The sequence below is a fragment of the Thamnophis elegans genome, chromosome 1 (assembly GCF_009769535.1).
Source record: "Thamnophis elegans isolate rThaEle1 chromosome 1, rThaEle1.pri, whole genome shotgun sequence".
Lineage (NCBI taxonomy): Eukaryota > Metazoa > Chordata > Lepidosauria > Squamata > Colubridae > Thamnophis > Thamnophis elegans.
This window is the reverse complement of record NC_045541.1, coordinates 65,523,641-65,550,366: the sequence shown is the minus strand read 5'-3', so window position 1 is coordinate 65,550,366 and position 26,726 is coordinate 65,523,641. Positions and strand designations below refer to the sequence as shown.

Genomic DNA, 26,726 nt, shown 5'->3' with positions numbered 1-26,726 from the left:
CTGTATGCATTTGTGTGACAACAACCAGCCACTTTGGCGGCCTGGTCACACACCCTCCTCTGCTGGGCTGCCAAGCCACAAAAGTTGGAGATTGCTGGTTTATATGGTTTCTGCTTCTTACCTATTCTGAACCCATTCCCTAACATTTTCCTTCCCTAATTGTTGCCAACTTTAGGGGCAGTGCTCATCTCTGTTTCAAGGCCATTGAGCCTGTCTAAAGGCATTTCCATGTTCATGTGGCCAACATGACATCATAGAGGCTGTTATTTTCCCACCAAAGTGGTACCTATTTATCTACTAGCATTTGCATGCTTTCGAACTGCTAGGCAGCAACTGGTGTGAGCACAGGAGCTCACCCCATCACATGGTGCTTAGGTCTTGAACCCAGGCTGCCAACTTTCCCACTGACAAGCCCAGAGTCTTAACCAATGAGCCATAGTGTCACTCCATTTTTGGAATGCAAAGTATATATTACTTTGTATGTGCATATGCAGTTCTTGTAAAATAAGAATAACTTTAAGGAATGCATGCTTAAACATGTTTCTTTCCTGTTCCATCCACATTGTTTTTCCTCTGTTCCAAATTATAAGCAGGGCTCTAGCATAGTCACCAGATTTAAATTGCTTTGAGAGACCTTCAAGTCGAAAGGAATACAATTTGTACATATTGTACTTCTTGCCATATCTTTGTGGCCTCAGAGAGAGAGAGTGCAAACTTTTTAATCAAGAGCCTGTCCTTCCAATGTCTTTCTATAACATCAGATTTAAGCATAATAGGGGCCAATGTCATTCTCCATATTTAGGTCACATGGAAGACCATGACTAAGGCTTTTTGGTGTCAATGGAGGTGGTGTGGTAGTGCAATTTCTTCATCAGACTCAGTCTGTGGACAAGAGCCTTGAGAGACCTCCACCAGCTTCCCATTTCCACAACTTCACTCCCAAGCTTGTTATCAAGGAAGAGCTTGGTTCCCAATGCTTGGATTTCCTTAATTCTCTGGGGCCCAAAGTAATGGAGACAGTGCTGGTATTCAGCCGGTTCGGACTGATTCGAGCAAACCAGTAGTGGCAACCTATGGATGGGCCTGCTCACCCTCCCCAACGCTATGCCACCCTATTTATCCATATTTTCTAAGCCATGTGCATGTACCAAGCCGCACGCGCAAGCAAAGCGCTTGCGTGGAAGCAGTGGTGAAATTCAAAATTTTTACTACTGGTTCTGTGGGCGGGCTTGGTGGGCATGGCAGGGGAAGGATACTGCAAAATCTCCATTCCCCCTTCACTTTGGGGCAGCTAGAGGTGGTATTTGCCGCTTGTCCAAACTACTCAAAATTTCCTCTACCGGTTCTCCAGAACCTGTCAGAACCTGCTGAATTTCACCCCTGCGTGGAACGCCCTGTGCATGCTCACATTTTCAGTGCACAGTGAACGGGTGGTAAAATTATGTGAAACCCACCTCTGCATGGAGACATTTCTCTCTCTTCATTCTATACCCTACCCAATCATTACAAGGGTGCATTTTTCTCTCAAATCTTCCCTCCATCTCCCAATTGCCAAATTGTGTGGGGAACATTGGCCTTTCAGGCTTAGTGGGTTGAATAGAAAAAAGGAAATGGATGGGAAGATTCGGCTAAAGGTCATATCCTTGAAAGCCCACATCCTCCGGCACTGAATAAAAACAAAACCTCAATGTTCTCTCCTTCTGTGGTCTCTAGTTCCTATGTCCGAGCGATTGTGCCTTGATTCAGCTTTCTATGTTGCAGTAGCACTAAAGAAGCCAAGTCTCAGTTGCTTGCTTTCCAGGGCCCATCCTTCTGCTCTTTTGTGGTCTAGAATATCCAAGCACAACTTACAGGCCAGAGTAATCTCTAAATGAACTTCCTAGTTTTGTGACTGTGCAGTGTTAAGGTATTTACTGAGCTGGGTCAAATCTAAATAAAAATACTCAGACTGAAGTTTTATAGAAAATTAAGTGTTGGCGACTTCAGCAGGTATTCTTCGTAATGAACAAATTATTAGGGCTTTACTTTACAACTAGGGCTTTAGTTTATTGCAAAGAAGAAAGGTAAATTCTGAATATGTTTAGGCAGATGCAAAAAAGGATCTCATAGAAGTAGTTGGTTTCCAGCAAGGATTCACTGAAAGAAAAATCTTCAGGAAAGAAGAGTTTAGAATAGAATAGATTAGAATAGAATAGAATTCTTTATTGGCCAAATGTGATTGGATACACAAGGAATTTATCTTTGGTGCATATGGTCTCAGTGTACATAAAAGAAAAGATACATCCATCACGAATCATAAGGTGCAGCACTTAATGATAGTCATAGGGTACAAATAAGCAATCAAATCATACTAGGAAAAAATCAATATAAATCATAAGGATACAAGCAATAAAGTTATAGTAATACAGTCATAAGTGGCAGGAGATGGGTGATAGGAACGATGAGAAGATTAATAGTAATAGTAATGCAGCCTTAGTGAATAGTTTGACAGTGATGAGGGAATTATTTGCTTGGCATTCAGGAAAAAACTGTCCTTGTGTCTAATTCTGGTGTGCAGCGCTATATTGTTTTGAGGGTAGGAGTTGAAACAATTTATGTCACAGTCCTCTTTTTGACTCATGCAGTATATAGGTCCTCAATAGAAGGCAGGTTGTTTTTTCTGCAGTTCTTTAGATCTTTAGATAGTCTGGGAAGGCAAAATGTCTGGTCAATCAGCTAATCTCTGGGAGGTGCTTGCCTGGTTGAGACATAGAGGGACATAGAAAGGAGATTTAAAATCTTGGAAAGTAATCAAGACATTATGTTTACTTCCTATGGGACTCCATTTCTTCCAGAGCTCTCAGTTGAGACCAAGGATGTTCTGGAAACATTAATAGGAGCTGTGGGAATTGCTGATGGATGATGTCTTTATCTTCAAACACAAACTTTGTACAGCCTGCAATTTTTAACAGTTGTCAACCTTATATTCACAGATGTACTGTTTTCTCTCTCTCTCTCTCTCTCTCTCTCTCTCTCTCTCTCTCTCTCTCTCTCAAATTTATAAAGAGCATACCTTGAAAAATATATAGCTGTAATAAAGGTTGAAATGGAAGAAAAACCTAATGATAAAATAAGTCCTTTCTTAGTGAGTATTCATCAGAGAGGAGAATTACTACACACGTAAGAGTGATTGTAGCCAGGTCTAAATTAAATTACTTTTTGCATACTGCTCTGTATAGCAATTCTTTATTCAATACCCATTTGATTACATATTATGTTTTCATTTTAACTTCTCAGTAAAGTTAATTTATACTCCTTTGGTTGTCTGTCAGATTCATGAGTTTTCCAATAAGCTCCTCTTGGAGGAACTGAGATTAGTTTTGGATCTTTTCCAAGATACAATTCATAGAAAAATTTTGGTTCGACATTATAAATTGCTGTAATATGAGCTACATACATCCCACTCAATTGTTCTTGTATAAACTGTACTCATTGAGAAGGAGAAAGGAAGGAGGAAGCTGAAAGTAACAGGCATTTAGAGCAAGATAGATAGATAGATAGATAGATAGATAGATAGATAGATAGATAGATAGATAGATAGATAGATAGATAGATAGATAAATAGATGGATGCATAGAGATATAGATATAAATCTCAATCTGCATGGAGGCCACATAATTCACTGTGTTCACTGCTAGGATTTTATTCTGAAACCTGAGAATTAGAAGGATACTGCATTCATAAATATGGGTAAAGAATGTTATATGAATGCATTAAACTCACTGGTGCAAATTCAGATTCTCAGATCAGATGTGGCATGGCCGATGATCAGATGTGGCATGGGAGTTATAGTTCAGCAATAACTGGAAACCACAGTCCCCATTCTTGCTATATATTTATAATGTTGGAGTATCTTTTAACAATGGAGGAAGGTCCATTAGCACATTTTTCTAAAAAAACAACACCTTAAGCAAATATGTTTGATTCACTCAGCCATCAGAAACCACAGATGCTTTGCCCATTCACAGTGTATCTCTTTAGCTCCCAAGGTACATATCTCTCCTGTGCCAGAAGCTCAGTGCTTCCAGACTATCCTGGCTGGGATGCCACTCCTTCTGGAATGCCAAGTCTCCACACCTGATGCCTCTGTCCAGTGGCTCAAGGATGGAGATCCTGTGCTGATGGATGAAAATAGTCTCATTGTCAAATCAGAGGGCTGCCTTAGGAGGCTTTTGATTAATTCAGCCTGCCTCTTGGACTCAGGAACCTACACATGTTGCACAGCTGACGAGACGGTTGACTTCACTGTGACTGTGGAAGGTGAGTGGAGACAAAGAGATGAAATAATATGCATGAATAAACTGATAGCCTTTGATAGATAACTCCCAAGTGAAGAGGCAGCATCTTGGATTACTGCTGAGCCTCTTCTATCCATCACCAACTTAGGTCCTGGACTAAGTTTTTCTCTTTAGTATTCGACTTGTGTCTGCCTATTCAGTTGTTCCATTACTCTCACCCTTTTCTTGCAATTGATCCCTAAATATTATTTCTGTTCATTAACAGACTGCATTATATCAAATGCTGTCAAGCAATCACCGGAATCTCTGCTTCTCATTTTTACCTAGCATGTGAGATGTAGAGAGACTGATTCACACTCTCCTATTATATCAGAATTAGTTAATTTCTTTGCTTGGTAACATTTCCTCCCAAACTCCACTAACCTAGCTCATTTGGGAAATATCATATACTATGCTATCATGGACTTTCCTTTTGCAGAGGTGCCTGTCCGTGTTATTCAGTCCACTGCAGATGCAAGTCACATCTACCAGACTTCAGACCGTGTGGTGCTATCTTGTGAGCTGTCTTGCCCAGATGTTGCAGTTTGCTGGTATAAAGATGGGAAGGAGGTGGTGGAAAACAATGGTTTCTTGCTGGAAAACAAGGGATTCCATCATCGTCTGGTCATCCCTGCTGCTCAGAAACATGATACAGGAGAGTATATGTGTGATGCTGCTGGAAATTCCATATTTTTCAATGTCACCATCACTGGTGAGGAATTATCTGGGAATTTACTACATATATTTGTATTCAAATAAATAGCACCAACCTTTTTTGACTTTGTAGATCTTGGCTGTTTCTTCTTTATACTTCCAGAAGGTGCTCATATATTGATGAGAGGAAGCCAGATCTGAAAATTTTAATTCCAACATTTTTGGGTTGTTCGTTTGTTTTCCAGCATAATGTTAATCGGAGCTCCTTTGAATAGGAAATGGGAAAGGACAGTCTATGCTTAAGTGTAGGATCTTGCTGGCACAGTTTAGACTGAAATTGGAAGGAATTAAATGCCAGAATCATCATTATACACTATGACATATATTTAAATCATGTAGGAACTACTTCTTTTAAAGAAAAGTGCAGTGAGGGAAGACAATTTATTAGTGAAGAAGAAGTGGTTGTAATGTTCTTAGTGTTTCCTACTTCCTTCATTTTTCTGCTGACATTATGCACCCCAGCAATGTATTCCTTTGCACTATACCTAATATCTAGCAAGAGGTGACGTATACATTGCTAGATAGGTGACAATATAAATTCAGTTTAACTAAAAATAATAAATCAGGAGGGGCATTTCTCTAGATACATCCCTCCTAAATGTTGCCCCTCCTAGTTTATTACTGGTATTTTTAGTTAAACTAAATTTACATTGCCGCCCATCTTGCAAAAGAAACTCTGATGTGAATTGCTTAAATGCATGTACTACGTATGCATGTATGCAGCACAGCAATGTGACCTCCTATACTCATGCAGTATGTTTGTCTATCAGAGCCTCTGGTGCAGATTTTGCAGCCAGTGGAACGTTCACTAGAGAAGCAGGTGCAGGAATTTGACCGCCTAGAGTTGAGCTGCACAGTGTCCATTCCTGATGCCCCGGTGCGCTGGTTCAAAGATGGCCTAGAGGTGGATGAGACACACAACCTGTTGCTTCACGCAGAAGGTGCAGAACGTTGCCTGATGATCTTGCGGACAAGCGTTGAAGATGCTGGGGAATACATCTGTGAGACCAAGGATGAATCTGTCTCCTTTGATGTCATGGTTTCAGGTGAGCTCTCCAGCCCTGGCTCTGCACTTCTCAAATTTATAAATAATCCAAAACCTAACGTGATGCAGCTCTATAAATTATACAACCATCACATCTGCAAAAGCCTATCTTAATTTAACTAATCTATAAATGCACCCTTCTGGGTGTAATCTGGGTCTATACTTGTGCTTCTATTTTTATCCCAGTATGGAATGTCTCTTCACAGCTGTAGCAATGCCCATAAACTACAAACTTTGTTAACAACAGGATTGAATTTAGTGTTAATGAAAATTATGGAGTTTTCCTTGTTCATTTCAAAAAAAACTTCCTTTCTGGTTATATGCAATCCAATATAGAATAAATATTATGCCATTCGTTCCCAAACCTAGCCTTTTATCAGTTATGATGGGGAGGCAAGGGAGAATAAGAAAAATTGAATGCAAGGAAAAATTAACTGAGATCAGACACATACAGCAACTGCGAGAGCCAAGTATGGCAGTAACTTATGTATATAATTGGTCTTTGGACATTTAGGCCTTATTGAATTTTGCCAACAATGTATCTCTCTCCAAGTAATAATATGTTTTGGGGTAAACGCTGCAAGTATAACACTGACTACATCTGGGTCAAGTGATGGCAATTTATTTTTTAGAGTGGCCAATCTGATATCCCAAGAAAGCCACACAGCAAGACATGAAAGCAGCAGTAACTGCCCAGATTCTATAGTTTCTGGGGTTGGAAATTGGGTACAATGAACAACTTCTTTTTTGAATTGATTAATTGAGCCTTCTGAATTAGGACAGATCACTACATTTCATAGAAAATAATTCAGTAGCATAACTAGGCAGGTGTAAAGGAATACTTCATTTTGTCATTCTGAATAGTCCGTCTTCAGCTTCATTAGATGATTTTGGGATCGAACAGTGACAGAGACTTATGTACATTCCCCACACCATGCATAAATTTTACACATTTTTATCATTCTTTCCTTCCTTGCTTTTTTGCCAAAACTAATAAAAATAATGAAGTATCAAAGATAGAATCTTTTCCGCCTAAACAGATAAGCAAAATTGCTGTGAAAATAAACCCTGCTACTATAAAAAGCAAATGCAGAAAAGATTGCTATTAAATGTATGCATGCATTGCATATATTTATAGTGTAATTGATTTGTTCTGAAATTGGCCACCTGTATAGCCAGCTATTCTTGGAGAATCCCTATTGACTAAAATTTCTATACATTTTAAAACAGTACTGAGTCACTGGGGTTTGTTATGTAATATATTTGATTTTGCTTGTCAAGACTCTGCATTTAGTATTATTTTTGGGCAAACATTCAGCAAAGCATTCCAGTCCTATGCTTTAGTCAAAACTTCTACTAAAACATAGGGCTGGAATGCTTTGCTGAATGTTTGCCCAAAAATAATACTAAATGCAGAGTCTTGAAGATGCTTGGTGAAACAGCAACATTTTGCATACTGTTGTATTTATCTTGACTACTACATAAAATGGACAACATATATAGAATTAGTATGTGGATCAGAGAAAATAGTGCTAGTATGAAGATGCAGCATAAACATCTAATATCATACCTGATTTTATGAATGGAGCTGCAGGGAAAGGATTGCAAAATATTTCTTTAAGATACAGCAGCTCTTTAAAATGAGATTTTAATTATTACTTGCAAGTCAGGATGACTTAATCTTGGAAAATCGAGCCGAACTACATATACAGAATTACTCGTTAGCGTGTGGAATAAAACAAAATACCTTGGAAGATGAGATATTTTAGCTTGAGGGCATTTTTATTTTTACATAGGATACATCATATATAAATATGCACAAAAAGCACAGAAACAGAACAGCTGTAATTAATTGTAGCAAAAAGAAGGAACCTTTAAAAATTCCCTCCCCCTTCTTCTGAAATTCTTGTCTTGCTAAATTCCTCTCTATAGAGAAAAATACCAAGAAAGGAATCCTTGAAGCACTGAGGTCAAAACCACTTTAGGTGGAAGGGAGGATAAATTTTTGGAGTGTTTTTCTAAAAGACAGAAAGGGCAAGCTGAGAGCAAAATGGAAAAGGGAATTGTCAAAATGTACCTATAGAAAAGATGGACCTGAAGTATCTCCAAGGCTTGCCTTGTCTCTTTCCAAAATGCAAGGTTTTCTTGTTGCAAAGGTGTTCTCTCAGCCATAAACGTTTGCGGTTTTGCCCAGCAACAACAGTTGTGTTGCCTGTGGCCTCTTCAAACCTGGGCTACCTGCCCTCTCCTTCCAGAGTCCCCTGTGAAGATCGTGCAGCCGCGCAGGACTCCCTCTGTCCTGAAGGCCTCAACGGGGGATACAGTGACCCTGGCCTGTGTGCTCTCCCATGGGAATGCGCCTGTCCACTGGGTTAAGGATGGTGTCAGAGTAGAGGCCAACAGCGGCCTCATCCTGGAGGAAGAGGGTGCCCGGCGGTGTTTGGTCATCCCTGCAGCTGGCCCAGAGCATTCTGGGAAATATATCTGCCACACTCTTGATGATACCATGACCTTCACCCTCCAGGTGTCTGGTGAGTGCAGCATTCAGGAAAGCTGATAGTGCTAGGAAAAGGAGGTGAGAACATACTACCAGGATGGGTGGTTGGTGGTTGGGAGAATTTGTCTAACATTGGTTGAATCATTTAGATATACTATTCTTTGTTGGTTCTTAGCTTCTTTTCTCGATGTGTAGATACTCCAAAGCATCAGTATACAGATCTTGAGCAAAATTGCCCCAGAGCTCCTGAAAAGCAAGGGTCTCTCCAACCTCTAGAGTTGGCAAATTGGACATAAGTATAATTTATCTCCTGATTCAAAGAAAGTATTCTTTGATATGCAGGAGAGGCAGAAAGCATTATCTCTTGGCCCCAATTGTCCAAACAAAATAATATTTTAGGTCTGCAATTGTTTGGTGACAGACTGTATACAGGAGTGGGCTTCAAAAATTTCAGCAACAGATTCTCTGCCCAGTTGCTGGGTGGGCGTGGCCATCATGGTCGTGGCCTAGTTGGCCTCCTGCACCACGGTGGCGTGGGGGGGGGGAGATTTTCACCTTCCCCAGGCTCCAGAGGCCCTCTGGAGGCTGGAAATAGGGCCTGTTTCTGGCCTTCTGGAACTTACAGGAGGTCCGTTTTTCCCCCACCCTGACCATCCACATGGGCCCTGCACTTACCTCACATCCAAAACGGGCTGCTTGGAGATTCCTGGGAGGAGAGGGGTGGGCTGGGGCCAGCCAGGAGTGGGATTTGGAGGTTCTCCAAACCAGCCATAAAGTTAACTATGGGTTCTCTACCCCTGACTGTATATGAGGATTGGTATGAACACCATTCATGAAGCAATCTTGCTGCAAGCATTTCAGTTGTCTTCAATATTGACTTTTGTTAGCCAGAAGAGGATTATTGGCTATTCTGTTTCCATTCTCTGAGTTTTCTGTGTGCGTTTTTACAGTGTGCCTGCTACTTTTATATGCATCATGAATTAACAAGCAACCTTTGCCTTTTTTGTGCACACCATAGCACCAGGCTAATGTAGCTTATGTAAGATTCTAGCAAACTGAAAGCATATATGGCAGCAAAGTCTGTCAGGAGTGTGACAGCCCAGCAAAATTGCATTAAGGGCTTTTCCCTTAGCTAGGCTGAATGAAATATTGACTAGGAGCTGGGAAATGTTAAAGGCAGCTTCTTTTAATGGCCATAAACATAGAGTGAACTTGCTGGAAAATAAATTTTATCTGTCTCTGAAGTGAGGAAGAAAGAGAATGCAAATAGATTTTCCAAAACTGGTGTTGGTGATTTTAGAAATTTGCATTGCATCAATGCTGGTTGGTGGAGAATGTAGTGATACTAATGGGGGAGGTTGAGGCCCAAGGAGCAAGGAAAAAGCAGCATCTGGAAACGTTTTATGTTTTCAAAAATATACAGTTTATAAAAATATGGTTGGACCAGATAAAAACTTTCCAAGGTCCTTAGCCAAGAGTGTGACAGATGGAAGGAATCTGAACTTTCCTATGGCCAGACATCATTATATTGGGAATAGGAGGAAATTTAACCCATTTTCTAATCTTCAGATCCAATCTGTTGGTATTCCTGAAAATTGCCTCTTGTTCACATGCAAATCCTGGTTTTAGGATTCTTGTATAATTTTAATGGTACATACGGTGCTCTGTGTTTAGTGCTTAGTTCAATTTTGTCTGATAGATGCAAGTGATAAGAGGTGGCTTTATCTGGTAAAGTACAGAGCTTTATTGTACATTCTTTTGAAATTAAAATTTTTAGTTTGATAAACTTTCTAGAAATTCTGAGCATAGTTCTAGCATAGTTACATGTGGTCTAGTCTCTCTTCTGATTAAAATTTATCTTTACGATATAGTATTGTATATTTATTTAATGCCATTATTGGTACTTGGACCGCTGGCATCAGATTACTATTTTCTTACACAATGTCACACAACTGACGTTTTCCTGACTCTTGGCCATCTATCCTTAGCTGCTTCTGAGGAATCTTTGGCTAAAGAATCTTTCTTTCTAAAACCACCCAAGGAGAGTTGACTGAGTGAAATGAATTCATTTTCAGGCGATTTCGTTTACTTGAACTTGCCTTTGGTTTCTTGAGAGAGAAAATTGGATTTCCTCCCCTGTGTACTGTTTTACTTAAAAAAAGTATTATTAATAGAATGTTGCTCTGTTTTTTTAAATGGAGATGTTTGATAAATGCTATATTTTTAAACTGGGGTATGTACAGGGGAATATTCAGACTTTCCACAGAATGTAGCCTTTGGTGTCAAAAATCTTTTTTTGGTCAGGGCCTGTCCTACAATTAGGCTAAGTAAGAAGGTTGTCTTGAGCAGCTCATTTTAATTGTCATGAAAGCCCAGCTGGTCTACTTACTGTTGTATTAGTTTGGCTCTTTAGACCCAGTGCCAGAGTAACTTGAGCAGCTTTGGTTTTTGCACACCTTGGTTTGAGAGGCTGGCATGAGTAATATCCTTCTTCAGATAGCAAACTATCTGCAATCAATCTCTCTTACATTTCTGTACTCTTCATCACTTTGAAGAGCAGCATATAAGAAGTGTAATGGAAAGTACTTTAGGAAAGTGATCCTTGTTGCAAGAGAATAACAACCTCTGTTGATTTGACAAAGTTGGAACTTTATTCCGCGTAGCAGCTGTATGTAAGAATGTCCTAACTGGATAGTTAAGAGAGGAGGAAAAATATATTTTTTTAAAGTATGCTTTGAGCAAAAACATGGAGAGGTGACTCAATTTCCTCTTGGAAGAAAGAGGTTAGCTCCTTTAGGAGCTGAATTAGTTGAATCCCACTGGGTGCTTATGAACGCCATCGGTGAGTTGCTGTGTAGAGTTTGTCCACTAGATGGAGCTGGCTTTGTGACAGCCTTGACAGCAGATGATCTGCATTTAGCGTATTTGGTGCGTAAGCGATGATGAAGGCCAGGAGATAGGATATTGTTTGGTTCTGGTTTTGTTTTTGGTTGCTTGAGAGGAGGCTGGAAGTAAAGTACAGTACAAAGTTCAAAAGGCTTTCTTCGTGAATACACCATATATACAAAGAGTGTACAACTTGGGTGCTCTTGGTGTTCCTTCTGGGAAAGGCTTGTTTTCTTAAAGATTTGCTATGGACTTTTGGGGCTTAAAACATTTTCTTTACTAGAAGAGGAATTTGTAGAAAAGGCAGGGAAAGAAAATCTGCAAACTCAGGGATGAAGTACCCTTTGTTGCACTTTGCTCTCATGGGATCAGTGAACGTTCTGCAAGGCTTAATGTTGCAGCCCTCGGAAAGTCTATGAGGACCTTTGAATAGGAAATTACTAGAGAGCATCTAGATTTACTTTGTGACCGTGTGATTCATTTAACAACTACATTGATTTATTAACAGCTATAGCAGAAAAGTCATAAAATCAGGTGTGATTCATTAACTTGCTTAGCAGCAGAGATTCTAGCCCAATTGTAGCCCTAAGTCAAGGACAACCCTTGATATATAATGGAAAAGTAAAAGTCATACGCATAGGATGATCATTTGTCTTAAAGATACCTTTCTCCTGCTATCTTTTCTGTATGAATAAGGTTGTGATGTTGGAAAAACAGAGGGAGAGGGGTCCCAAATCATTGAAGCTTTACAGATGAAAATGTTCATTGTTCATTTATGCCTGGGGTATCAGTGTCCAATTGACTTCACAATAGCTATCTGCAGGTCTGTTGATTCCAGAGGCCAACCTTATGACATACTCTTGTTAAGAGAACATTGACTAATCCTTGGTACATTTCTTCCCAAGCTCAAGAAGCCTTTAGTGCTTCTCTGGAAAATGAAGCCTGGTTCTAAAACTGGCTGAAATGGTGAGAAATGATATCTAACGACTGAAGGGTAATAATAGGGGAAATCTGATCTAGGTTCTCGAAGCAACATGTTCTCCTGGGTCAAGGTCAAGTCCACCTTCAGCTATGTGTGGTTTTGTTTTTAGAGCTGATGTCTTAAATTAGATGTCCCTTGGAGATTAGATCCTCAGCATAAGCTCACACTATTCCAATTTCTCTTAAATTGTGCACCACTTAGGAAACTTTTTTTTTAATGTAAAACAAGAGAGAACTGAAATAGGAGAAATACTATTATGTTAATCACAACAGCGTCCCCCTCATTAAGACAGCAGTTAAAATTAAAACAGCTACAGAAATTTAACTAACATTGTTTGTACTGGCAGATCCCCCAGTCCAAATAGTGGGGCGAGATGAGCTGCAAACACACCACCATTGTTTGGTTTCTGAAGACCTGGTGCTCTCGATAACATTGTCTTGCCCCAAAGGAGAGGTGAAGTGGTACAAGGATGGGGAAAAACTGCAGGACACGGAACGTGTGTGGTTGGAACAAGATGGAACACGACATTCATTGGTGATTTCAGCAGTGGAAATGTCTGATGCTGGGGAATATCTGTGCGACAGTGGTGATGATAGCCTTATCTTCTATGTCATGATAGAAGGTAATGTCTGAGGGTGGGGTGTGGGTGGAAGGAAAGGGCACTTATGAACAAGTTCCTCGTATGAAAAAAATATATTATTTATGAAGCAAGAATGACAAGGGTAACATGGAAAGAGCATTATGTTCCCGCTTCCAGATTAGTTCAATACTATTTCAGTAATCCATATTCAGCACAGGAAATAAAGGATTCAATACAAACTTGTTCTTCCACTTACATTTGAAGAAGGTCAGCTTATTCACAGTCCCTAGCTTTGTCTCTCCTTTTTGGCAACAAGAGTTGTGGCTGTTATTTTGTGAATGGAGTCTTAGAGGGTTTCTCATTATTCATAAACAGGAAACTGCATGTTTTGGCTACTTAAAGTCAATATGATTTAACATATTTTCAGAACCATGACTATACATTTGTTTTATTTGCTTATAAATTGTTTATAGTGCTTCAATTGAAGAAGACTTTTAAGAGGTAATTAGTCTTCGCAGAGTTGCATTTCCAGCACTTTCTGAAATCCCACTAATAAAACACAGTGTTATCATTCAATGCAGAGCTTAAGATGGGCTTTGTTTCTGCTGATATTTGGAGTAATTACTAGGCTATAAGGGTTGTTTATAAAAGAAAGTCAAAATTTAGCATCAAGAAACGCTGGGTATTACTAAGATACATCAAGAACAGTAGCTACACACCACCTTCCTTATCTAATACAAATTCTTCCACTTTTATTTGTTGTGGGAAAAAGTTACACAGTTTATCTAGGACATGGCTGTGGTCGTTGACTTGCCACGAGGGCAATATTGTCTCCAGCATTACAGATGTCTGTGTCCTTTGCACACCAGTTCCCCTTTGCTCTGAAGTGACACCTAGGGGAATGTCTTCCTGCCCTGAAGCTTTTTTTGAAGGGGGTGGAGGGGAAGCTGTCCATTTAAAAGACTCTAATGCTAAATCTTGAATTTAACATTCCCGGGTGGGGGAAGTAAGGCAAGCAAGCTACATATTTTTAGAGCCTGAAATAAATGACTTTCAAGATCAGGCCCATTTGTCTGGTCAGCTACAGGACACTGATATTTTGTGAAGACTGACTAGAGGCAGCTTATGCCATTCAGCTGGCTGCCAAAAGTTGCATGGGCCCTGTTTTATGACAGTGTTTTCTTTTTCTTGGTTTCCAAGAGCCTCCCATCTCCATCGTGGGAAATGCAGGGATGCCAGAGCGATGCTCCTTGGCAACTGGAGAAGATTTAATCTTGGCTTGCGAGACATCTTCACCTACGGCTGCTGTGCGATGGCTCCGGAATGGCAAGGAGCTAGTGGGAGCGGCCAAGCGTATTCGCATAGAGGCCACTGGAAGGCACCATCAACTCACCATCCATAGTGTCACCCCAGGGGATTCAGGCTCTTATGTGTGTGATGCAGGCACAGACCAGAGGGCGACTACCGTAGAAGTAGCAGGTGAGAGTGGTTCAAGGGGGGAGAAGGGTTGAAAGCACAGGAAGGCACAAAAATGTAATGTATGGGGAACAAACTGGTGTAGAGTAATGGCTGAATCTGAGATATTGAGCAAGACATTATTGGTTCAATATTGAATATCGTATTCAATATTAGTATTGATTATTGAATAGAATTCAATATTGAATATTTTCAATATTGAATGGTATTCAATATTCTCCTCATTTCAGAATTTATAACATAGAGAAGCCATGCTACACGGCTGTTCCGCGAGCTGCACTGGTGCCAGTTTGCTTCCGGATGCAATTCAAAGTGTTGATTATTATCTATAAAGTCCTGCCTGGCATGGGTCCAGGTTACTTGAGGAACAGTCTTAGCCCAATGAGACAGGACCACCCTACCCTGCTGGCAGAGGAGGCATGTGGCAGATCCCATTGGCCAAGGAATTCTGACTGGTGGGGTCTAGGAGAAAAGCCTCCTCTGCCATGATTCCTGCCTTTTAGCAATTTCCAACCTTTCTGGCTCAGCAGACTGGCGGAGGTGATAGTGGCGGGGTAGGGGGTAGAGGGGACAGTTTTGCGTGTATGTGTGCTACTTTAACAAATACAGCTTTGCGCGCACACCTTTTCCACAGCCTGGTTCCAAATGGGCTGTGGCTGTTGGGTTTTGGGGTCCCCTGAATCTTGCCTCTCAGAGTAAGATCTGCCCCATCATCCTGACCTTCCGTAAGGGCCTGAAGACCTGGTTCTGCTAGTTGACCTCATGGGGAATGTGGTTGATGGACCAACAGAAGAGCCCACATCTCCTCATACATTTTGCTCCCTCCCCTCCCACCTTTGAATCATAATTTGTATCCGTGGCGGCACAGTGGTTAGAGTGCAGCACTGCCTGCAGTTTGACAGGTGGAATCTCACCAGGCTCAAGGTTGACTCAGCCTTCCATCCTTCCAAGGTGGGTAAAATGAGGTCCCAGATTGTTGGGGAAAATATGCTGACTCTGTAAACAGCTTAGAGAGGGCTGTAAAAACACTGTGAAACAGTATATAAGCCTAAGTGGTATTGCTCTTTTATTGTTATTAGAGAGATTTACATTTATGGTTTTACTGCTTTAAAATTGTAAGCTGCCCAGAGTTGCATGCAGCAAAATGGGAAGCAAACAAATAATAAAATAAATAATATTTCATCCTCAACCCAGCTGACAGTAGTAGGGCAATAATGGCCATCCGATGGCTGTAAAGATGACTGACAAAGTATAGGTAATCCTCAACTTACAACCATTCGTTTAACGGCCATTTGCAGTTTTGATGATGCTGAAAAAGTGACTTACAACTGGTCCTCACTGTCAAAGCGTCTCCACGGTCCCATGATCAAAATTTGGGAGCTTGGCAACCAGGATCTATTTGTGATGATTGTAGTGTCCCAGAGTCATGTGATCCCCATTTGCAACCTTCCCGGGGTACTTCTAACAAACAAAGTCAATAGGAGAAGCTGAATTCACTTAATAACTATGGCAAAAAATAAATAAATTAATTATAAAATCAGACACAATTTACTTAAGGACTGCAGCCCTTACAGATGGAATATTTGTTCCCAGTTGTGGTTGTAAGTAAAGGATTACCTGTATGTATTTATATGTCCTCTAACTATGGTTCAAAGATAACTTGGTATTTTTTCTTTATGTCCTCATGATACTGTCTTTGTCTCTTCTCTATCCCATAGCTAAGATGTCTAACACCATTTTTAATGGATCTGATGTGTTTTCTATCATCTCCTATCATGAGACTTGCTATATGCCGACTCTGTAAATCACTTAGAGAGGGTAGTAAAGCTCAATGAAACAGTATATAAGTCTAAATGCTATTGCTGTCAGCATGATTTCTGTTGCTCTGGCAGCAATGGCCTTGGGTGAAGCTGCCAGAAGGGGGCTTGGGACCATTCCTCCGCAGTAGTTTACTTAAGTAGGATTAACATTTGATTGATTATGTCATCACACACATATAATCATCCCCCCGCCACCTTACCTGCCCCCCATCGCAGACAAGTTCTGAATTCCTTTGGAGATCGTGTCTTGTAGGAGGATTTCCCATCATCACATCCAGAAAAATTTAGTAATTGGAATAGGGCACACAACAAATGAAGGGAACAAGCTGGCCCTTTGCCTGCACTCCATTGACTGTAACTTGGCCACATTCTTAGGTTACTAAGACTTATGTGCTTTTGGCCTGTAATTCATCTTCTGACTGAAAGCAAGATATACTGTACAGACTTTGAAAGAAATTGTGGGGGAAGCACCAGGACAGACGCTTTGAGGAGAAGCAGAAAATAACTCATCAGTCCTTGCCAAAAGATGAGGTGGCGGCAGAGACAAGCAGCATCTTTTTGCATCTAGGCTTAAATTCTTAATTAAAAGCTGTTTGCTTCTGGAGATTATGCAGAGGAAAAGGAGTAGCAGTTGTGGTCTGCCACTGGTAATGGAAATGTACTCAGTTTCCCCAAAGTAATATGAAGAAGTATTAAGAAGAGACTGGAAATCCTTGTATTCCATATTTCCAGTCCTCCTCTTCCTCCTCCTCTTACATAGTATAAAAATAAATAACATTGCTTATTTTTTAGCATGTGGTAATAATTAACAGAAGGAACTGCCATTGATGTTGATGCCACCTGGATATGTTGAATTAATATTAAGATGATTTCAATTCTTTTCCAAAATGGTAATAAAATAAGTGTCCAAAAAGAAAAGATGTAGCTGTAATTCATATAATTCTCTTTTTACGGTTTCAGAAAGGTTTATAAGATATTGTACTTCAATGGTAGCACAATTTTTTAAAAAAATTTCTTTTAGGACAGGGAACATATCCAGTTTTGCTTAACTGGGAACTCTTTTTTCCTCTTAGCACCCCCTGTGTGCATTGTGAATAAGGATGATACCCGGGAGCCCATTGAAGTCCAGGAAGGAGAGAATGTGACGTTGGTTGCCCAACTTTCTCAAGAGAAGACCTGTGTTCAGTGGCTCAAGAATAGGCAGCCACTGTGTCCTGGGCCACGAATGATTATGAGCAGTGAGGGGCTGGTCCATAGCCTAACCATTCAACAATCAGAGCCATGTGATTGTGGCACATTTACCTGCAATACTGGAGATGATGAAATGCATTACACAATAAATGTACAAGGTAAGAATACCAGGGGTGGGATTCAGCCAGTTCGGACCAGTTCAGGCGAACCAGATGTTAATTTTAATCTGGTTTGCTGAACCGGTAGTTGAAAGGCCTGGCTTACCCCACCCACCCTCCCCTCCCCTCCCAGGAGTCTCCACGCAGCCCGTGTTGGATGCCAGGTAAGTGCAGGGCCCGCACAGAGGCTCTGGGAGGGCGACAAATGGGCCTACTGGAAGTCCAGAAACTGGCCCATTTCTGGCCTCCGGAGGCCCTCCGGAGCCCAGGGGCCTGTTTTCACCCTCCTGGAGGCTCGAGAATAGCCTCCAGAGCCTGGGGAGGGTGAAACCCCTCCCTGCTGTAATGCAGGAAGCTGACTAGGCCACACCCCCATGGCTACACCTAGCAACTGGGCAGAGAACCAGTTGCTAAAAATTTTCAATCCCACCCCTGAAGAATACCCGTCTTAATTTCAAGCCAGATGCTCTAGTGTCAGAGCTTTTTCTGTCGTTCTTCCATCCTTGGAAGACTAACATAGCAGCCTGGTTCTAGGTTGTGTATGTTACAAGGGATTGTGGAGTTCATAGAATGGAATGAGAGGCCTTAGAAAAGGGGAAGAATACTTGAGGTAATGTAATGAGAGGAACATGAGTTTGAGTGTGCGATGAAATACAGGATGGTCCTTGTGGGGTGGACAGGGAGGAAAATGCTGGGCTTCACCATTCCTTAAATATTGTAATTTCTGAAATTCACACTTATGAAGTTCTTTGCCTGCCTGGAACTTGGAGGCTTTTTCTTGAAGGTTCATTCTTCTCTGCATATTACATATGCTCATAGACTGAGCTCCTGCTACTATCCTCAAGTTTGTAGTAGTAATTGGTTTGGCATCTCTTGGATATTTGCCTTTCTCTTTAAATGTGTTTCTATTCTTACTAAATGTACTTATTTTTACTTTGTCTTGTGCTCATCTGCTTATGGTTTATCTTGTTTCACTGAAGCCTGTTAAAGTAGTGATTTATGGAGATGAGAGATTCTGGGGTATCCTTAGCCCGCATAGCCTTTCTATAATTGCTAACATTGTCAAGCTTACCTTCTCCCATTGACATGAACTCTGCCTATTATGCCAGGAGAGGAATGTGTTGTATGTGCCTGTTTATGTTTCCAGAGCTTTGTATAATAGACTTCTAAAAGCTACTCTTCTCACTGAAGAGCAACCCTTCAAGAGCAGGTATTGAAGGCTCCTGATTCAGGATTTACTGTACCTTGAAGACACTGTGTCCATCCCTCTATTTATATCTTAGGCAACAACCAACATGCCCAAGGCAGCCTCAGAAGAAATCATTAACAATGGACTTGGAGCATGACATTCTTGTCTCTGATACTGGGGAAGACTCTGGACTTCTGCAGTTGTTTAAGAGACCTGTTCCATACAGAATCTGCATGATTATTGTTCCTCCATCTTTCCTGATTTTGGCTTAGATTAGCAGTTCTTCTTTCTCCATCCTAACAGCCATGGCTTCCCTTCCCCTCCCCCCCAAAAAAAATTCTTATGTCCATCATGGTGACAAATTTTCACTTGCAGGGTATCGCCTGTCCATGCAGGGACAATTGACTCATTATTGGTGCATCCTTAGAGCCACAGTGCTGCAATGGTTAGAATGGAGTACTGCAGGCTACTTCTGCTGTCTGCTGGCTGCCTGCAATTTAGCAGTTCGAATCTCATCAGCTTAAGGTTAACTCAGCCTTCCCTCTTTCCATGGTGAGTAAAATGAGGACCCAGATTGTAGGGGGCAATATGCTGACTCTGTAAACTGCTTAGAGAGGGCTGTAAAGCACTGTGAAGTGGTATATAAGTCCAAGTGCTATTGCTAGTGCTATCCTATTTGAAATGGGCAATATATTCTTGATTAGCTGCAGACTTCAGAGCAACATCAAGGAAGTTTATTTAATCTCCTCCTAGGGGATACAGTTCATTGGATACGAGGAAGGACAGAACTTTTCTCATTGACAAGCACACATTTTTGCCAGTATCTCATGGATACTGTCGCCTGCCAGATGCATACTTCGACAACCCTTCAATTGCTTGGACATATAGCAACGCAGCTACTTTTGTCACCGTGTTCACCCTCTTGCATCCATTACAACTCTGATACTTTGCACTTTATCCCGGAGGGGCAGACATTCAGAGAATATAGCTGTGTGTCTTATCAAATTATTCTATATAAAACACTTGCGATCCTCACCGTGTACTGTCTTTCCATGCAGTGGATTAACTTTAATATAGCTACGGATATACCTCATGGGTAGCTAACTACTTTCTTCTGGTTTAGATCCATTTCATGTTTCATGAAATACTTGGCTTTAGTTTTACTCATATCTCTGCCGGTACCAACATGTCATTGTTCCTGTTTGTGCTAATGCAGAAGCCGCTTGAACTGATGGCTACTTTTGCTGTTTGTGGTGAAACCCTGCATTCTTAGCAGCTGTAACTTCAGGCCAATGGTGGGTTTCAAATTTTTTTAGAACCTCTTCTGTAGGGGTGGCCTGCTTTGTGGGAGTGGCTTGCCGACCATGTGACTGGGTGGGAGTGGCTTGCCAGCCATGTGACTGGGTGGGCATGGCCAACTTGTAAAATGTGGTGAAACTCACTTAACAACGCTCTTGCTTAGCAACCAAAATGTTGGCTCAGAATCTCTGGCATTTGAAGCACGCAAGTCTTAAAGCTGTCAAGTTACCAGACCCTTGCACCCCTAACCCTTTAGAAAAAAAACCCCAGGGGTGTTCAACTTGACAGCTTTAAGACTTGTGGACTTCAAGTCCCAGAATTCTTCCTCTCGCTCTTCATCTTGATGATGGGCGGACGGGCAGGGGGAAGGAGCTGGAACCGGTTCTAAACGGCACTGTAGATTTGTGGAACCTCTTCTATAGAAGAGGTTAGAACTGGCAGGAACCCACCCCTGATACAGACCAATCTGTGATGAGCCTGATAATGAAAACAAGACACCAGGATCTGTCCACCATTTGTTGGCCACTTAAGTTTCCTGGCAGGAACCCACCCCTACTTCAGGCAGATAAAATAGCTGTGCATCCTATGTACAATGTGCAGTGAAGCAAAGAACAAAGTTAGCTTTCCATTTTGATATTTCTTTTCTGCTGAAGTCCTCTTGCTTGAATCAAGATACCTTGCTAGTTCTATCATCACCTCTTTGATCCTGCTGGAATGGACTATGCGTGCTTTGGCTATCTACAAAATGGTTGCTTTTTATTTGTATCAACTGATTGCTTTCTGGGGAAACCAACACCCTTTTGTGAGCTTTCAGGGGCTCAGAAATCTTTACATTTTCTCACTCAGAAACTTTCCAAATGAATTATGGCTGTCATCAGGCTCAGTTATGGTTTAGTTGAGGTTGCTGAGGTTGCTCTAGGAGAGCAGCAACAGCCACTGAAGCTTTTCTTAATCACATTTCCTTGCCCACACTTGGGAACAACTGTCGGCCTTTATCCAACCCAACCTGCTTAATCTTCCACCCTGGAGATATGGGAGGGCTTTTCTGTAAACCGCTACCTTCTCCAGATAATAAAGCTGCTATTATGTCTGGCTCATGCGTTAGTCACAGAGACCATGATAAAGAGCTAATTCTTTATCATTTTGAACTGGGGTTTCTTTAGTGGTCATATGTGAATGTACATTACCCATCCCCATTTAGTGCAGATGGCATGTATGACACCTATCTGTTTTGAGGATTGCTTTGTTGATCTTAGAAACAAGAGATTAGCAGGAGTCACTCCTATGAGTATGTGTGGTATGCTGAGTGGGGTGAATACCCCTCACCAGAATCTTTAACTTCTGAAATATTCCAATGGACCAGGAAGAGGAGGGAGGGAGATGTGGAGAGGAAGAGGGAAGAGAGGGAGAGGGAGGGAGAGGAGAGAGGGGAAGGAAGGAGAGAGGGGGAGAGAGAGGAGGAAAGGGGAGAGGGAGAGGAGTGGGTGGGAGGGAGAGAGGGAGAGGGAGGAGGGAGGGGGAGAAAGGGGGAAGAGGAGAGAGGGGGAGGGAGAGATGAGAGGAGAGGAGAGAGGGAGAGGGGGAGAGGGGAGGGAGAGAGGGGGGAGGGGGAGGGGAGAGGAAGGGGGAAAGAGAGAGAAGCAGTTTCTGTGGTCACAATGGGGTGTGTGGATCAGAGGCTTAGCTGAGTGTTCCTTGCTTTCTTCAAGCCTCTCTGCTCTATTTCTCTTATTCTAGAGGCCCCGGTGCTGTTTGTGTCAAAATCACAGCATCCAGAGAAGGTGCTGGTCCTGGAGGGGAGCAGTGCAGTGCTGTCAGCCATCGTCTCCAAGGAGTCGTCCGTGGTCAGCTGGAACGGACCCCGAGGGAACCTTGTGGCAGGGGAACACTGCCAGTTACGGAGAGAAGGACGGGTCCACAGCCTCTTGCTGAGTAATGTAGGCAAAGCAGATGCCGGAGAGTACACCTGCCATTCTTCTCATGATCAGCTGCATTTTGAGCTTAGTGTGAAAGGTAAGAGATCTGTGCAGAGGCTGTTCACTGTCTTGGCAAGTCAAGAGGTAATCAGATATGGGCCTACAGTAATGGTCTTGGGTAGGGTGCCATATTTGGTCTTTGGTAGTGCACCAAAGACTACGCTCCGCAAAGCAGGAGATGGGAGCCATACTCAATTTAGTTTTTCTTCTTGGTTATCAGTTTGGGAGACTTTCAGAGGCCATGGCCAATGGTTTAGGCAACACCTGTGATCCTAGGGTATGTTTATATTATGGAATACCTTAATAGATAAAATACAGCCTGCTCAAGATGGATGACCACGGTCAAAAAGAAATGAATTTTTATGTTACATTAAAACAAGGGTTTTGACATGCGGGGGGACCTTTGGTTACAGTCAGGCATGGGGTGAGCTATACTGGTCAAACTTTTCCTGGCAACATAATCACAAAAGGAGCCTATCAAACTATGTCCCTGCTGTACCTTCTGTCTCTTCAGCTTGATTGACTATGGCCGTTATAGAGAACCTATGGCACGCATGCTACAAGTGGCATGCAGAACGCTCTCTGCGAGCACACCAGCTGTCGCCCCAGCCCAGCTCCACCATGTATGCGTGCGTGCCTCCCACTGGTTTTTTGGTCTCTGCCGTGCAGGCAGGGGTTTTTTGCCGGGGGTTGCACGTGCATGCCCCTCCCACACCATTTTGGGCCAGGAAGGCCTGCACATCTGCAAACATCTGCAAGAAAACAAGGGCACGGGGGCGCCATGCGAGGCCCTACTGCGCCCCGTTTTGGGCCTGGAGAGCCTCCTGCAGCAACCTGGAAGACAAAAATGGGTGTTGGGGTGGGGCACATAGGTGGAGGCAGGGTGCATACGCAGGGGGCGCTCGTATTGCATTTTGGGGTGTGTGTTTTGGATACTCAGTACCAAAAAGGTTAGCCATCACTGCACTGGACTATGGAGACCGTAGACCTTCTAACAGACTGACTGGCTTTGTTTGCAAGAGGGGGGCCTACAATCATGCAGCAAACTTTGTCTGCAGGATTGAAGCTTTAAGCTTAATTTCCCAACCTCTGATGTGTTGCTCAAGCAGCTGGGAAGAAGGGAGGGTTTCCTCTTATTTCCTCAGTAGTTCTTTCCATAAAAATGGGTGGTTTTTGTTTTTGTTTTAAATAGCCTGTTATTTTCAGTAAGGGAACTATTGGCAGTTATTAGCCATGAGAGCTAAATAGACCATTTGTGTGTAGAGGCAATATATTTTTGATTGGCATATGCTTGTGGTCAAGCAGTGGGACAGCTTTATTGTCTATGAGAGACTATAGATGTGTCTGCCTGGTCACTGTTGAAAATATAACACAGGGCGAAACAAACCCCTGCCTGATTCAGTAAGATAGTTAAAATGATCCCAGGTTGCAGAAGCAGGGAAATACTCTTTCCTGAAACTTCATTGTGCCAGGCAAAATAAATAGGTCTAAGCCTGTATTGTGGTCCGCTGGCAGCCTGAAGAGCTGGCAGCGGAGTTGGACAGTGAGGAGGTTGGGGAGGAACATGGGTCAGTCCTGGAGGCTGGGGAAGGCTCGAACTATGGCTCGCTGTCAGAGGCAGAGAGGGGGCCAGGGCCATCTGGGAGTTATGTGCTGCCTCCGGAGCCTCCAGAGTGAGACATCAGCGAGGCAGAGGAACAGGTTCCTCCTGTTCCCTGTGCGCGCATGCACAGAGCTGCCAGAAGGCAAGAACAGTTAAGACAGAAGGGCTGACTCGGGAATAAGGTTTGGAGGTGATTGGCCCCTCCCATAGGACATAAAGGAGGAGCAAAGGCACGTGAGCCTTTGTAGGAAGCAACTTGGTTCATGCTGGTCAATTTACCTTCTGAAGCTCCGTTTTGACTCTTTGTTCTGTGTGGACTTGCCAAGCTGATTGCCTATAAGTCTTTGGCAGCGTTTCAAGGAAGATAAAGGTGGGTGCTTATCAGCCTTATCTCGAAAGACTTTGGCAGACTACTGTCGGACTCTTTACAACTATTTGTGTCTCCTTACCAGCAGTGAATGAACATAATTCACAGCCTTTGAGATACAAAGAGGGTTTGGGGGACTAAGCGTGTGCTTTTTACTGTATCAGGAAGCCTAGGTCAGAACAGCCTGAGAGGAATAGAGCCATGGCCCTTGGAGTAATTGACTTTGAGAAGAGGCAGCAGGGACTGTCTCCTATTTGGGGACACCTTACTTAGCCATGTTTGAGCCAGAGTAGACCATAGTCATGAGGTCTAGAAGTTTAAAAAGCAAACAAACTAGGAATGTGAAAAACTGCAAAAGTGGCGAGCTGTGGAATATTTGGGATGCATTGAAGATTTCCAGTCTACTCTAAATCCCCAATAATTTGATTGGCTTCTGCCAGTTGCCAAGATCTGATCCTCCTAACCAAACTTTTCTTTACCCACCTCAGAACTACTGGTGAAGTTTGTTCGGGGTCTCTCAGATGTGACAGCGGTGCAGGGTGACACGGTGTTGTTTTGGTGTGAATTGTGCAAAACCAAAGGTGATGTAACATGGCTGAAAGATGGGCAGGAGCTGGAACCCAATGAAGACGTGAAGATCGGAGCAGAGGGACGAGAGCGTTCCTTGACACTCAGCAATGTGAGGACCGAAGATGCTGGCGAATATTCATGTGAAAGCAAAGATGACCGTACTTTGGCTATTCTCACAGTCCAAAGTAAGTTCTTTTTGGAGAAGTTGGAAAGTAGATGCCTTGCATGGAAAACATCTAGTTTCAACTTCTAGTATCTTTAGGTACAACATCACATTAATATAAAGCATCCTTTATTCCCACTTATTAAAAGAAGGCAGAAGTTGTATGAACACATCCAGATCCCATCAAATGAAAGATGAATATTCCAAAATTAGGAAATTGTTCAAGTAATTCTTGTTTCTTGTCTCATAATAGCATGCACATGCTTCCCAGGCTGCAGTGCAATTCTCTTATCCTCTGTGCATTGCTATGCAGATGGTCCTTGACTTATGATTACAATTAGCCCAACATTTTTGTTGCTAAGTGAGACATTTGTTGTGTGAGCTTTACCCCATTTTAACAGCCTTCCTTGCCAAATAAATTAAATTTATTTAATTAATTAATTAAATAATTAAATAAATAAATAAATAAATAAATAAATAAATAAATAAATAAATAAATAATAAGCTTCAGTGCAAAGAGGCAAACCTGTATGTCCTACCTAAGAGATGAATCCCATGGTGATACCACATTGGATGGACTTTGGGGTCTCCTGTTGGATTGGTTGTACGCTAGCAAACTTCATGTAAACTGAGATGGCACCTTTTTCTCAGTCCCTAGGTTGGTGGAGATAATTTCTGAGCTGCATAATTTAACGGTGCTGGAAGGGGATGATGCCATTTTCAAAGTGGTGATATGTCCCGATGATGTCAGGTTGAATTGGCAGCTGAATGGACAAGACGTCGTGAACAGTGAGCGGTTGACCATAACCAAGAATGGGCTATGCCATACCCTCACCCTACGACAATGCCGCTTGAGTGACACCGGCATAGTCATCGTCTGTGCGGAAGGTCTGTCAAGTTCAGGCAGACTCAGTGTGCAAGGTAAGAGGAACGGTGTTGGGCAGAAGTACTGTGCATCAGTGATAGTAATTAGTAATTCTCATTAGTCAGAGTTACAAGGGGGTTATCAGCTGATGCCACGGCTGTGTCCTTTCTTGTCTTCCCAATTCCATGCGAAGAAAATATAAATTTCTTTACTCCAAATGATATCTCTGCTTACTTAGTTTGCATAATTTATGCTGCTCCTTTAGTCATGCAGGGAAGATAATAGAATCCCTTTTGGAAATTCTACTTTGACTTTCCTTTCGTCTTTGAAGATTTATCTAGGCACAGCATGTCGAATTTTCAAAACTTTATCTCCACAGCCCTGCAGGTTCCGAACTTGTATTTTTTTTGCGGGGGGGAGGGGGGGGAATAAAAGCTCTGAGGTTCTGAGTCTTCTGAAATCTATGTTTGTAAACATGCCAGACTGACTCAGGCCTTGGGAAATGGCTAGATCCTGGCTTGTCTTCTCTCTGTAAAGAGGGAGGGATGGTGGCCTGGGAATGCATTCAGGTATCAGCTAGCATTCAACCACTGAGCCTTATTTTCTGCAGAGGCTCAGGTGCTGTTTGTGCGGACGTTGCGTGATTTGGCGGCTGAGGAGGGACAGGATGTCCGCTTGGAAGTGGAGCTGAGCGTGGAGAGTGCGGAGGTGCAGTGGATGAAGCAAGGCATCTTACTGCAGCAGAATCCAAGACACTCCATGGAGGTGCAAGGGCCAAAAAGGGTCCTTACTATCCATCAGATTGAGCTTGCTGACCGAGGCACCTATCGCTGTGAGAGTCTGCATGATCGCACTCAAGCCAGGCTGAGCGTGGAACGTAGGTGTCATTTCTATCCTGATCTTGTTTTCTCTCGCAGTTTTATGTTGTAGAACCTTGGGAGAAAGTCAGTGTAACGTTTTATCTTAGGGGTTTTATTTTCCTCCATGACATCTCTGCTGAATGTGAGAACTCCTTTAACAATGATTATC

At 42.3% G+C, this 26,726-nt stretch overlaps 1 protein-coding gene across 1 annotated transcript in view; it reads left to right on the top strand.

Annotated features, from left to right (window-relative positions):
- OBSL1 (obscurin like cytoskeletal adaptor 1) overlaps nt 1-26,726 on the top strand; it is a 68,000-nt gene that overhangs the window by 27,862 nt on the left and 13,412 nt on the right. The window contains exons 11-17 of the mRNA XM_032211909.1: nt 4,051-4,299; nt 4,756-5,028; nt 5,801-6,076; nt 8,331-8,606; nt 12,787-13,062; nt 25,484-25,753; nt 26,308-26,574. Of these exons, the coding sequence (XP_032067800.1) occupies nt 4,051-4,299; nt 4,756-5,028; nt 5,801-6,076; nt 8,331-8,606; nt 12,787-13,062; nt 25,484-25,753; nt 26,308-26,574 (1,887 nt within the window). The remainder of the gene's footprint in view (nt 1-4,050; nt 4,300-4,755; nt 5,029-5,800; nt 6,077-8,330; nt 8,607-12,786; nt 13,063-25,483; nt 25,754-26,307; nt 26,575-26,726) is intronic.